Source organism: Suncus etruscus, chromosome 4 (genome assembly GCF_024139225.1).
Source record: "Suncus etruscus isolate mSunEtr1 chromosome 4, mSunEtr1.pri.cur, whole genome shotgun sequence".
NCBI lineage: Eukaryota > Metazoa > Chordata > Mammalia > Eulipotyphla > Soricidae > Suncus > Suncus etruscus.
This window is the reverse complement of record NC_064851.1, coordinates 111,346,497-111,361,336: the sequence shown is the minus strand read 5'-3', so window position 1 is coordinate 111,361,336 and position 14,840 is coordinate 111,346,497. Positions and strand designations below refer to the sequence as shown.

Below are 14,840 nucleotides of genomic sequence, written 5' to 3'. Positions count from 1 at the left end.
CTTGTTCTCATTCTTTGTGACATGTGCCAGTCTCTGGGGTGTGAGGTGGTACCTTATAGTTATTTTGATTTGCATCTCCCTGATGATTAGTGATGTGGAACATTTTTTCATGTGTCTTTTGGCCATTTGTATTTCTTCTTTGTCAAAGTGTCTGTCCATTTCTTCTCCCCATTTTTTTATGGGATTAGATGTTTTTTTCTTGTAAAGTTCTGTCAGTGCCCTGTATATTTTGGAGATTAGCCCCTTGTCTGATGGGTAATGGATGAATAGTTTCTCCCACTCAGGGGGGGGGGGCTCTTGTATCCTGGGCGCTATTTCTTTTGAGGTGCAGAAGCTGAAAATCGAGCTCCCATACGACCCAGCTATACCACTCCTAGGAATATACCCTAGGAACACAAAAATACAATACAAAAACCCCTTCCTTACACCTATATTCATTGCAGCACTATTTACCATAGCAAGACTCTGGAAACAGCCAAGATACCCTTCAACAGATGAATGGCTAAAGAAACTGTGGTACATATACACAATGGAATATTGTCAGGAGAGATGTCAGCTGTCAGGAGAGATGAAGTCATGAAATTTTCCTATACATGGATGTACATGGAATCTATTATGCTGAGTGAAATAAGTCAGAGAGAGAGAGAGAGAGAAAGACACAGAATGGTCTCACTCATCTATGGGTTTTAAGAAAAATGAAAGACATTCTTGCAATAATAACTTTCAGACACAAAAGAGAAAAGAGCTGGAAGTTACAGCTCACCTCATGAAGCTCACCACGAACAGGGATGAGTTTAGTTAGAGAAATAACTACATTTTAAACTATCCTAATAATGAGAATGTACGAGGGAAATAGAAAGCCTGTCTAGAGTACAGGCGGGGGTTGGGTGGGGAGGAGGGAGATTTGGGACATTGGTGATGGGAATGTTGCACCGGTGATGGGTGGTGTTCCTTACATGACTGAAACCCAAACACAAACATGTATGTAATAAATTTGTTTAAATAAAAAAATTAAAGAAAAGAACTAAATACAGGCTGAACACTTATTTTAATTTTATTTCAGCCTAACAAGAGATAAATATTCTGAATTATAATAAGTAGTTTTTTGAACTCATATCTCTAGGCAGATCTGGCTATAGTCAATGCAAATAGTTCCAGTTCTGAGTATGGGACCAGTTATACCTGACTTTCAAGTTCCCGGATATAACTATTTTAATTGGAAGGAATAGCTTAACAGCCAAGTTTAAGAACTAAATAAGGATTGAGATGATATGCGCAAAGCATTTACAGTGCTTAGCAGATAAATTGTGTTTTAGATTATTCATTTTCAAGATGACTCTTATTATTCAACTTGAAACTAAAGAAATGCTTCCAAATTTTCATTTCAATCTAATCATTTCCAACTCATACACTTAACTATTACTAGTGAGTGAAACTCTGTCTTGCTATTTGGGGGAAGTTCATGTCTACTGCCAACAACATTAAGTGCTAGAATAAGAAGTTATCCAAGACTGAGTCCAGACATTATAGACTATACATTACAAACTTCTACAATCTGTTATATCAGTATACACAAGAGAAATCTTAAAATTACGATTAAAATAAATATAACCACCATATATCTAGGTGTTAGTAAGTGGCAATGGTGCATCCAATTATCGTTGCAATCATTTCAAATTGACCAGCCAACAGTCAGGCAAGGAGAAACTATTCCTAAGTGCCACCCACTGGAGTGACAGAAGGGAGAGGATTCCTTTCACAAGTATCCAGGGGTGCACTCTGACTTTTGTTGGCAAACCAGCCCATCGATATAAGATACCTGCTGGGAAATAACCCAGCGGTACCTCCTCTACGGGAACTGCATGGTCCTTTCAGGTCCTGTAGGAATTAATGACCTTTTTACAGGTTTTTATTTTCAAGTGCTGAGCTAACAAAATAGTCACATGCTCCAAATGGAACAGGAAAGCCCCAACATAGTGTCTTGTTCTACATCTTTATTTTACAAATGAGAACATGAAGACTTAGCTAGGTTGCGACTCAAGTGCCAGCCTTCAGTGCAGTTCAAATGGGGTAACATCACCCTTCAGAGCCATATGAGATCATTCCTTCTGCCAGTATACTACGGGGAAGCATCAGAAGAATGGCTCCTAGATCTGGATCTATATATGAATCAATGTGATTGGAGGGGAGGGGGGTTTTTGGGCCACACCCAGCGTTGCTCAGGAGTTACTCCTGCTTTATGCCAAGAAATTGCTCCTGGCAGGCTTGGTGACCATATGGGAATGCCGGAAATTGAACTCAGTTCCATCCTGGGTCCGCCACATGCAAGCCTTACCACTGTGCTATCTCTCCAGCCTCAATGTGATTTTTTTAATGTATAGTCCAACCCTAGAAAATTTCTACTTAAATGAAACGTCTGTGGTTTTCTTTTTTTCCTCAGTACTGAGTGTGATACACAAAGCAAGCACAGAAATAGTTAATTTTTAGCTTTTGTGGATAATTACCTTATAATATCATTCTTTACTTAATGTAAAAAAAAAGGCAGTTGGCCTTTTTGTCTCCTTTGGAAAATTTTTTAGCTGATCTAGTTACAAAAGTCTGCAATCAACTGTGTACATGTTGTAGAATTAATATTATTAGAGTGTTTAACAGCTAATAGTATATAATTGTAACTATTTTCTGCTTAAATGTCTTTCTGTGAGTATATAGATTGTTTGAGAAATGTGAAATTTCCAAACATGAAATTGTACTGAAATATTTTTAGAGGTTGGTAAAGGAGAAACTCCTGACTTGACTTATCTATGAGTTCAAATAAGACGAGTAAACTCTAGCCATCAGTTTTAGTATTTCAGAGTCAATGCTTTATGACAATTAATATTAATATTCAACGTGTCAGGAGCAAGAGCATCTCTTAACTGTGTTACCCCACCTGTGATAACAAAGTCCTCAGAGCGAGAAGACGGCCTTGGCTGGCTGCTTCATGGAGTGGTGACCTGTCTGCCCAGGAACCTGGTGAAAATGAAAGAAAACAAAAAATTGTGAGTCTCAGTTAATCCAATCTCATATAGAAAATTCTGGTGTGACTTATTTTTTTTTGTTTTGTTTGGTTTTGGGGACCACACCTGGTGGTACTCAGGGGTTACTCCTGGCTCTGCACTCAGAAATCGCTCCTGGCTCTGGGGACCATATGGGATGCCAGGGATAGAATTCGGGTCCATCCTGGGTCAGCCACGTGCAAGGCAAAAGCCCTACCACTGTGCTACCACTCTGGCCCCTGCTGTATCTTAAAGTATTCAGCTTCAATCCCAAACAACTGAAGCTACCAGTGTGGACCATGAGGGTGAAGAGGCAGGAAGAAGATTGCAAGAAGTACCTAGAAACAAGAACAAAGCAACCACACTGGCAATGCCACAAAGGACAAATGCTACCACTTTTCTGTCTTAAACTGAGCAGACAAAATTTAAAATTAGGAGCACCACAAATACAAAACAAATACAAAGTTGTCTCCCCAGACACTGTAAGGCTTTCTGTCCCAGTGATGTTTTTTTCATTACTAAGAAAGGTTTCTATATCTATCAGAGTAGGGAGGAAAAAGAAAAAAATGGAGATATAATTTTTGGGTCTTTCTTTTCCTCTTTATTTTGGGGGAGGGTGTTGGGCCACACTTGGTGGCACTCAGGAGTTATTCCTGATTCTGTGCTTAGTACAAATCTTGGCAGGCTCAGGAGACGATATGGGATGCCGGGAAATAAACCGAGGTCAGACATGTGCAAGACAAATGCCCTACCTGCTGCACTATCCCTCTATCCGTGGAGATAAAATTTATGTATATGCTGCTATTTCTAAAAACATGGCCTCACTGGCAGGCAAGGAGAATCTAACCCACAAGCAGAGACAGTAGCCTTGGAAATATGCCCTATTGGAGGTGGGATCCTGTATTGGACTGGGTTGATTTCCCTCCTCTGAAACCCTTTCGTTTCAACCCTCACAGACCCCCGTTATCTGTCATTGTTCCTTAAAGAGGGAGATGAGGAACACAAAGCAGAGGATAAGAATTTGGAGACCAGGAATTGAGTAGCGAAATGCTACAGAGACCAGAAAACTCATAAAGGGAAGAAAGAGGCTAAAAGGCTAGACCACCTGAGAGTTCATCCCAGCTTCCTAAAATCAGAGATGATTTGGTTTCTTCTCAATGGGATAAACACTGCAAAGAGGCTAGACTGGAGGGTTAGAGATGACCATGCTGACTATCTGCTGTAGACACAATACTCAGTGTTCTTGTAAACCATGGATATCTTCAGAGAAAACTTAGGAAACAGTCTTCTTTTTCTTCCATCACACTAGGAAAATTCTAGTTATAAATACCAAGTTATTTTCATGACATAAAAATATAAAGATAGATCAGTGTTTTAAAAGAATGATTTATAGTATGTGCGTGAGGCTCAGTGAAAACATTTGGTTTGTTTGTTTTGGATCCTTCTTACATAATGCCCAAGTAACCCCACCTCATTTGCTTCCTTGCAATATCTTAGAATAATTTCTATAATTAATCTGGTAACACGTCAGAATCAAAAGATATTATATCGTGTTCTGGTTTCTGTTCTTGAACCCTATACATTTGTATTCAAATGTGCTCAAGTTGAAATAATTGACCTTTCAATCAAGAGCTACTTTTTTAATTAAAAAGATTTATAAAGCTTTCCAAGACCAAACCAAACATAAACACCCACCTTCATATACAACTCAGTAGCTTGACATCTTGTTAGATTTTAAATTTATATTTTTTCTAACTCAGTCTTCTGTTCAAAATAAGCCATTTACATCATGAAAACTGCTTTACAAAATGTCTGTGATTACCAGGGTAATCAAATGTCTACCGCTATGAACACTGCACCACACAGGAGACTGACTATATTTAGAAATGCACCCGTTACCAGACAGCTGGAAGATAATTTCCACAGAGATTCTGTTCATTAGGTAAACATTATATTGCAACAAAAAAAACATTCATGGTCTTAGAGATATATTCTTTGGTCATTTTTTTTTATCATACCTAAATCACCATCGCCCCACGGCATTTCAAGCCAGCCACTGGTGAGGTAAATCCGGCTCATCTCTGTCTTTTGAACCAGGACTGAAAAATAAGCCACTTGTCACTTGCTAGTTCTATTCGGCCATTTTAAGGGGCTCTAAGCTTCTCTTGTAATCTGATCTTCCAACCCCAAAAGAAAACTTTTCTGTCTGATTTACTTCCAAAAATGTTGTTTCCTGTTGGTCATTCCCTTTATTTGAAAAGTTGCTTATACTAGGTTTTTCCAATCTCTCTAGATTCCTGTCCTGAAATAAAATTGAAAGTGTTATAATTTCATCCAATGCCTTGGACTACAATGAAACCATTACATATTTTAGAAAGACTGTGGCTTTTCTTAGCCCACTCATTTATGTGAAATATATGCTTCTAAGCAGTGCAGAGAGCTTCCTGGTTTTGAGTTACATAAACTTTTTCTTCAAATTTATGTCAATCTGGGAGTTAAAAGGACAGATGAGAAGTGATAGCATCTTCCTAGGTATATACACTGTGACTTCCTACTACAGCCTTTTTAGGTATAAAATAAAATTAATAAACTCCCCATAATGAAGATGGCTTTATCATGAAGCCAATAAAACTTAAGATCCCTGACTTGCACATATGCTGTCTAAACCAATAATAAGACATGAAATAGGATATGTGTTACTTTTTTATAGAAAATTCCAAAGTGTATATAAACTTTAGGTGCAACAACATCTATACTTATGTGAATCACATGTTTACAAAATAAATACAAATCACTGGACATATATTTTTCTGCTTTTTATATGTTTTTCTGATTATCAGACAAAGATATACATATGTCCCTGAGGACAGGATTAGTGAGGTTAGTAATGAGTTCCTAAAACCATTCCCTTCAAAAACTAAGATTTTCTTGAGGCCAGAGTTGGTATATTGGGTAGGGTACTTGCCTTATACACTCCAACTGAGGATTGATCCCTGGTAACCCATATGGTTTTCTGAGTACTGTAGGACTGACTTCTGAATGCAGAGGTAAGAGTAACCCCAGAGCACTGGCAAGTATGAGCCAAAATCCAAAAAAAAAAAAAAAAAATTGCAAAAATTAAGATTCTCCTTGTTTATCCATTCTTATCACCACTCTAGGAATATTTCCTGAGCAATGTTAGGTTTAGCTTTGAAATCACTAAAGATAGTTTCATGTACTTTGGGAACTTCTTGTGAATATACTGAATTGTATAGGAATGCAAGTTTCTCTAGTTGATTCCAGGCTGACAATTTAGGTGCCCTTTGATATCACACAAGAAGAAAGTATTTGGGGCTAAGCAGAAAGGAGAGAAAAATGCAAATGAAGCACTGCTATGGTTTACCTTTAATAAACACAAATTATTGTTTGTAATCATGATGCTTAAAGAATTTATATTAAAAAAAAACATGAAAAAATGAACATAGCCTTACTCTCCCCCACACAAAAAAACCCCACAAACTATATTTTCAACAAGTAAAATTAAGACTAAAGATTAAGATTGAAAATTAAATTTTAATTGAAAATTAAATTAAGATTAAAAATAAAGAGAACAAGAGTATTAGTACCTTTCTCTGTAAACAGTACTGCTCTTAGAAAATATTACCTAGTCATTTCATCAAACCACTATGGATCAATGGTGCTTTGGGCCAAATATATTGAGCCCTATTAGTTAGCTTTATGTTCAAATTCCAGCACACTTAGTATTTTCATGACTTTTGGTGGATATTAAACACCCCTTGAACAACAGTTTTACCTGCTGGAAAAGGAATGGTAATCTTATTAATAAAGTCAGATATCTAAGTGTGATGTAGTTGGCATAAGATAACATCTATTTGATATATAATTTAATCCCAATTCCACTTAAAATCATTGCCTACTCTGTGAGTTTTACACTGTATTTCCCAAACAAGATGACTTCAGAAATGTTCCTTATCTACCTGTGAATTTGAGCTTCTTTCTGATTGAGCACTGCCTGTAGCCTTCTTGTGTAGCCAGAATAATTTATAAACTGGAGTTCTCCTATTCAAAGTTTCCTCATGGAATTGCAGCATATTGAAACTAAAATGTGCTGTGAGCAAGGCCTTATGAAGCAGACATTTGACTTCAGCAGGCATTTTCTACCCCATTTCTGTGATATTTCTAATTGCTATGATTTATTTATCAAACAAAATTTTGTTAGGTATCAGGATATATCTAAGATTTTTTATTTGGTATAAATGATAAATAGGTCTATATGAGAAGTTTGATTTTAATCTGTCCTATATAAAATCATGATTATAGGGGGCAGAGCGGTGGTGCAGCAACAAGACATTTGCTTTGCACACATCTGACCTAGGACAGACCTTGGTTCGATCTCCCACTGTCCTTATATGGTACCCCAAGCCAGGATTGACTTCTAAGCACATAGCAAGGAGTAACTCCTGAGTGTCACTGAGTGTAACCCGAAACCCGAAAAAAAATCATGATTATAATTTCCATATATTAAGATTAACATTGCTTGAAAAGTGTCCCTATTAATGTTCCTAATAGTGTCCTTGTATCTTTCTTTGAGGGTATTGATATTAAAACAAGAAAATGGTCTTAATGAGAATGTTAAAATTTGAATGCTTTGACCTTGGACTTCCTGTGCCTAGAACCATGAGAAATAATTTATATTGTTCATGACCTCCCCAGTCTGTGGCTTTGATTATGACTGCCTGAGTGGACCAAGACAAGATGCAATAGTCTTCTCCTTCTCCCAGCACTAAAATCTTATGATCCCATGTGCTTCTATTTTGAGATAAAAACTTTTAGGAGACTGCAAAAGGTCTCTAATCCAATAGGGTCCAAAAGGACCCTAATCCAATAGCTTTGGTCTGCTAAGACAAAGACAACAAGCAACTCCCCATAAGCACATAGCAAGAAAGCCATATGGGCACATAGCAAGAGGGTAGCCATCTGCAAAAGCTGTCTAAAATTGTAATACTTTGACCCTTGATCTTAAACTTTTCATTTTCTAGAGCGATAAAAATGAATTTCTATTGTTAAAGTCATGCAATTCATGGTAATTGTTATGGGAATCTAAGACAACTATGATGGAGTAGACAAACTGCCTCAAGTTTGAACACTAAGTGGTAAAGTAAAGAAGCAAAGATTTAGTTCTTTGGAATTTGAATAAAACATCATGACACAATATTTTCTGTTCAAACACAAAATTTATGGCGTACTTTTGTGGACTGTTAATCCACTGTGGGGCCATATAAATATATTTATATAATATATATTACATATATAGTATTATATAACATTTATATATTATGTATTATCAATTAAATTAGTAATGATATATAGTAATATATCATAACATATAATCTGTATAATAATATATACCATATAATATCAGTTAAATTTATTACGATATAATAAACTGCTTAATAAACTCAAGAGTTTCTTCTTTTTTTGGTTTTTGGGCCACGCCAGTGATGCTCGGGGGTTACTCTTGGCTATTCGCTCAGAAATTGCTCCTGGTTTGGGAAACCATATGGGTCGCTGGGGGATTGAACCTCGGTCCATCCTTGATTAGCTGCATGGAAGGCAAACGCCCTATCCCTGAGCCACCGCTCCAGCCCTAAGTGTTTCTTCTTAAAAACACCAACTATGGCATTGTTTTCTATATTTTTATCTAGTATTTAGGTGGGAAAAACAATAGAGCACTAAGAACTGAATTTTTTCACTGAATATGAAATTATATTAGTAGTGGGACAGAGAAACCATCCAAGAGAGTTAAGGCACTTGCTTTGCATACTGCCAGCACCAGTTCAACCCCTAAAACTTTAAGAACAATCAGGGAATATTCCTGACCTGACTAGTCAGGATTTGTGTGTTTCACAACACATAAAAGAATACCGTATTTGCTGGCGAATAAAATGACCGGGCGTATAAGACGACCCCCTAATTTTGCAGTTAAAACATAGGTTTAGGCCTATATTCGCTGTATCAGACAGAACGTTCCTGTGCTACATGTGCTGCATGTGTTCCTGTGCTCATGTACCACAGTGAGCCAATCACAACAAGCAAAGGTTCAAAGGTTATACTGTAATAGACTTCCTCTCTGACTGGCCAATCTGAGCAGGCTTTTTACAGTGTAGATTCAGTCCAGAACATTGTCTAATTTGCATACATAAAAAGCTTGCTCGGATTGGCTGAGTTAGAGAGGCAGTCCGAGCAGCCTTGCAGTGATTGGTGCAGGATCAAGTTGGAAAATTCATTTTGTGGCAATATTCAGACAATTTTCGTTTAGCGGCATATTGAAACATTTTTCAGGATCTACTTCGTGTATAAGACGACCCCGATTTTCGGTTGACTTTTTTTTTTTTTGTTTCAAAAGTCATCTTATATGCCAGAAAATACGGTATATTATTTCCCATATATTGCCATTGTAAACATTTCATTGTATATCCTTCCCAAATTTTCTTAACTAGTTTTTAAACCAAGATACAAAAATACTATTCATTTTGCTTTTAACCTTTCATTTATAAATAAATTATATTGTATAAAATTATAATTATAATTTAAAATTATAATTATATTGTATAAAATATATCTTTAATATTTAATAAATGTACCTAATTATTTCTGGTTTCCGGGCCACATCTGGTGGTGCTCAGGAGTTACTCCTGGCTTTGCACGCAGAAATCACTCCTGGTGTGTTCAGAGGATCAAATGGGATCCAGGGATCAAACCTGGATTGGCTTCCTGCAACGCATTTGCCCTACCTGCTGTAGTATAACTCTGGCCCCATAAAATATAGTTTTATAACATTATATTACTGCATGATAATATTCTAACTATTTCATTCTTAATTTAGTGAGCCCTCCCTATATGACATTTACATGACTTTTAGTACATAGAATCAGCATTATTTTCAATCTTTATAAATTTTCTAATTATCTGCATAGGGTAGAATCCTAAATGTGCCATCAATTGAGGCATGCCCTCAATTTACCTCCAGTAAGACTAGGCTTAGTTATATTTAATTGAATGCTAGAAATAAAACTTTGGTATGTATAATCTTTATTTAAGCACCATGATTACAAGCATGATTATAGTTGAGTTTCAGTCATAAACAGAACACCCCCCCTTCACTATTGCAACATTCCCACCACCAATGCTCACTCCTTTCCAACTCTTGCCTGTACTTGAGACAGGAATTCTACTTCTCTCACTCTTTAAGATGGTCCTGATAGTTGTTAATGTAGTTATTTCCCTAACTGCACCACTATTCTTTGTGGTGGGCTGCATATTGTGAGCAGGACCTTCCAGCCTTCATCTCTATTGTCTCTGGACATAATTAAAATAATGTCATGATTTTTTCTTAAAACCCATAGATGAGTAAAACTATTCTGTTTCTATATCTCTCCCTATTTCTTATTTCACTCAGCATAATAGAGTTCATGTACATCCACGTATAGGAAAATTTTATGACTTCATCATTCCTGATGGCTGAATAATATCCCATTGTGTATATATACCAGAGTTTCTTTAGCCATTCATCTGTTAAAGGGCATCTTGGTTGTTTCCAGAGTCTGGCTATTGTAAATAGCACTGCAATGAATATAGGTGTGAGGAAGGGATTTTTGAATTGTATTTTTGTGTTCCTAGGGTATACCCCTAGGAGTGGTATAGTTGGATTATATGGGAGCTCAATTTCCAGTTTTTTGAGGAATCTCCATATTGTTTTCCATAAAGGCTGGACTAGATGGCATTCTCACCAGCAGTGATTGTTCTTGTTCTTTGTGATGTGTGCCAGTCTCTGTGGTGTGAGATGGTACCTCATTGTTGTTTTAATTTGCATCTCCCTGATAAGTGATGTGGAGCATTTTTTTTCATGTGTCTTTTGGCCATTTGTATTTCTCCTTTGAGAAAGTGTCTGTTCTTTTCTTCTCCCCATTTTGTGATGGTGTTAGATGTTTTTTTCTTGTTAAGTTCTGTCAGTACCTTGTATATTTTTGATATTAGCCCCTTGTCTGATGGGTAATGGGTGAATAGTTTCTACCATTCTGTGGGTGACTTTTGTTTACTAACATAAAATGCTAAAAATTTTTGAAGTGATATCTAATGAAAATTTGATAAAACTTACTTTTTATCAAAGAATGAAAATGATTATTATTATATTTCTGAGATAGGACAGTGTTATTTGGGCCCAGAAAGATAGCACAGTGGCATTTGCCTTGCAAGCAGCCTATCCAGGACCAAAGGTGGTTCGAATCCCGGTGTCCCATATGGTCCCCAGTGCCTGCCAGGAGCTATTTCTGAGCAGACAGCCAGGAGTGACCCCTGAGCACTTCTGGGTGTGGCCCAAAAACCAAAAAAAAAAAAAGAACAGTGTTATTTTTGTCCTTGTAGTGAGACTTGTAAAAGAATCCTGTATAGCTCACTCGAAGCAGTAATAGGGCGACTCAGCCTTGTGAATGAACTTAATTGTTTTTCTTTTCTTTTCTTCTTTTCTTTTTGTCTCTTCCCTCCAGCACTGTTAATTGCTCACACCAGTGGTCAAGTATGAATGTTTTATTTGTTCTTCATTTAAGAAATTAGAATAATAAATAATATTATCTCTAGAAACACTGACTTCTTAAGGGCCATAAAGGAGACAGCATGACACTTAGCATAGTATTTTTACTATGCATGGTAAAATGCATTTTTATCTATGTTAGATTGCCCTTAATTTTTACTGATAAACAGTACTTTAGAAGGGCTAGAGAGAAAGTACAGGGATCAGGGCTCTCAAGCTATTTGCAGTCTACTTCAGTTCAATCTCTTGTACCACATATGGTACTCTGAGAACTGCCAGTAGTAACTCATGAGCACAGAACTAGGAGTAGCCTTTAAGCATCATCAGTATGGTCCAAAACAAAGCAAACAAAAATCAACTAGTAATTTAATTAAAAGGGAATATATGTTAGAGTAAATGGAGGAAAGTTATAAGTTGCTTTCTCTTTCTACAAATGATAGTTCACCTTATTTAAGAACTTGATGTTGAATTTTTAATATTTATATAAACAAAACTAGTGTTCACCTGGCTTCACTATTGCATAACAATAGTTAGCTTTTACTGGATTTGGAGAGGAGATGTCCTTGTTTTATTGAATCTACATTTCCAACATCTGTTCATCATGGGACTTGCTGATGGGGCGTAAAAATATATACTTTCAAAACTGTTTTCCTCACATACCTCTTCTCTAGGACATTGCTTATCTTTTTAATAACATTCATCTTTTCCTTTTATGTCAAAAGTAATTTCTTTGTCAAAAGTACTTTAAGGAAGCTATTTTGTTTGCTTTTCTTGCTTAAGTATACTATTTTATAATCAAGTTGAAATCATTCTGGTGTTCATATTTAATGACCTATAAACAATCTTTTCCTGATGAATATCATTTTTCTTTCTCCTCATACCAGCCTAAACACACACACACACACACACACACACACACTAAAATGGAAAGGTAAACAACCCAAGACTAGAGCTTATTTACTAGGGTTTTAATATGCAATCATAAAAACGAGCTCAGATGCAAAATATTATCCCATAAAAGTAAAAATACAGTCAAGTTCTTGGCCAAACCAAACAGTACCTGTCAGAACCTACATTCTGGAAAGCACTAATAAGTTAGTAGTAATACAAACAGGTCAGTGGAGTTTGGTTCAAAACACCCACAGATTCCCAATGACTGCTCTACTAACCTTGACTGGTCAGGATACCCCAGTTAGCTTTTGGTTCAGAAGAACATTCTTCTGTTCTCTCTAGCCTTTTTTGGGTAGGAACCTTCTCAATGCAGGTACCTTCAACAGCAATCTCTGCAAACATGTGGCTGATGCTGCTCTCTGTGACTGTTCTAAATGCAGATGTTCTAACCAGAAAACCTATAGGCAACTCGATTTCCAACTACTCTTTTCTTTCCTCATCCTATCTCACTGATCCCTGTCTTCTAACTGGGGAAAACCTCACTATTGAATTCTACTCAGAAAGATTTGGAGCAGGCCTGACAGGTGAGGCCTGGGGGAAGGGCTAAAATGCAGCTGCATTTTCTATTTTTAAAGTGAACTCTGGGCCAGAGCCATAAGCATTTAACTATTTGTATGACATAGAAAGTAATGGGAGCTGGAACAATAGTACAGTATGTAGGGCACTTACATTTGCTTTGTATGTGGCCAAACCAGGTTTGATCCCTGGTACTAAGATCCCTGAGTCAAGCACAAGAGTAAGCCCTGTGAACCACTGTGCACAGCACCCTCCCCACCAAAGGCAAATCTAAATAAAACCAAGAAAGGAAAGAAAAGAAAGTAAAAGTGTTCAAAGTTGCTTTTCTTGTTGGATGCAGTTTAGTCATGCATTCTACCTTTAAAATATAAATGTCTGAATTATCTACAAATTGACTTGATATAAATTTTCCTGTAAACATAAAAGCCAGGATGTGGAGGCTCGACAGTGTGGGAGTAATCAGAAACTTACTCAGTCTCTCTTTCCATCTCTAGAAATGTAGCATGTACAAGAAGGTCAGTTGATGTCTAGCATATGCTTCCATCTTGTCATGGTATCAATTTAGACTTGACTTCAGTGGACCACCACAGTTTTCTTATTTATATAGGCACAGGTCACTACTGTGACTTTTCTAGAGATTATTTCTCCATATAGTCACCAACTCATATCCATCATTGGACCAATAGGAGAAAGTGATTAAGCTGCATTTATCATGTAAATGATACTAGTTTTTTGGGGAGTGGTTCTCAGGGTTTAGTCCTGACTCTATACTCAGGGATCACTCCTTGAGGATCTCAAGTAATCTCCTGTACTCTCTCTGGTCCTAATTTTTTTAAGTGATTTCATGGCAGAGAAATATCACAGCATGTAGGGCATTTGCCTTGCATGCAGTCAATCTGGGTTGTATCCCTGAACACCACCAGGAATGACTTCTGAGTGCAGAGCCAGGAGTAACCCTGAGAACCACCAGGTGTGGACCTAAAACAAAAACAACGACAAAAAGTAATTCTAGGGGCTGGAGTGATGGTGCAGTGATAGGGCATTGTACGCAGCTGACCCAGGACGGACTGCAGTTCGACTCCCCTCCCCTGGAGTCCCATATGGTCCCCCAAGCCAGGAGCACTTACTGAGTGCATAGCCAGGAGTAATTCCTAAGTGTCACTCAGTGTAGCCCAAAATAAAAAATAAAAATAAAAAACAAAAAAGAAATTCTACAGTTCTACCGCTATGCTTTGGATCTCTTGACTTTGTTCATTTGCTATACAACACATTATAGTGAGTATTGAGGCAAGTTTTATGTTCAAACAAATTTTGGAGACTATTTCCTCCATACAAATAGTCTCTACCAGGCAACGATTCTACATTGAGGGACTGAATACTGAAGGCACTTAAAGAGTGGCATCATTTTTAAAGTACCTTAAAAATGTAAATGCAGGGGCCAGAGAGAAAGAATAAAGGCAATGTGTTTGCCTTGCATGCAGAAGGACGGTGGTTCAACTCCCGGCATCCCATATGGTCCTCGAGCCTGCCAAGAGCGATTTCTGAGCGTAGAGCCAGGAGTAACTCCTGATCGCTGCCGATCAAAAATCAGAAAAAAAAGTAGTAAATGCAGAGTTCCCAAATATACACAAGAGGGTTTTTCATTGTCCTTGAAGGCCATTTCTATTATGATGTGTGGTAGTTGGGGGAGAGGGGCTTCAGAGGAAGCTGGATTTGACCATCACCAGATAATTTGTTAACTGGGATAT

The 14,840-nt window shown here is 37.2% G+C and overlaps 1 protein-coding gene across 1 annotated transcript in view; it reads right to left on the bottom strand.

Moving 5' to 3' along the window:
- Nucleotides 1-14,840, bottom strand: part of ASB5 (ankyrin repeat and SOCS box containing 5) — a 53,086-nt gene that overhangs the window by 9,338 nt on the left and 28,908 nt on the right. The window contains exon 2 of the mRNA XM_049771305.1: nt 2,930-3,009. Coding sequence (XP_049627262.1) covers nt 2,930-3,009 — 80 coding nt within the window. The remainder of the gene's footprint in view (nt 1-2,929; nt 3,010-14,840) is intronic.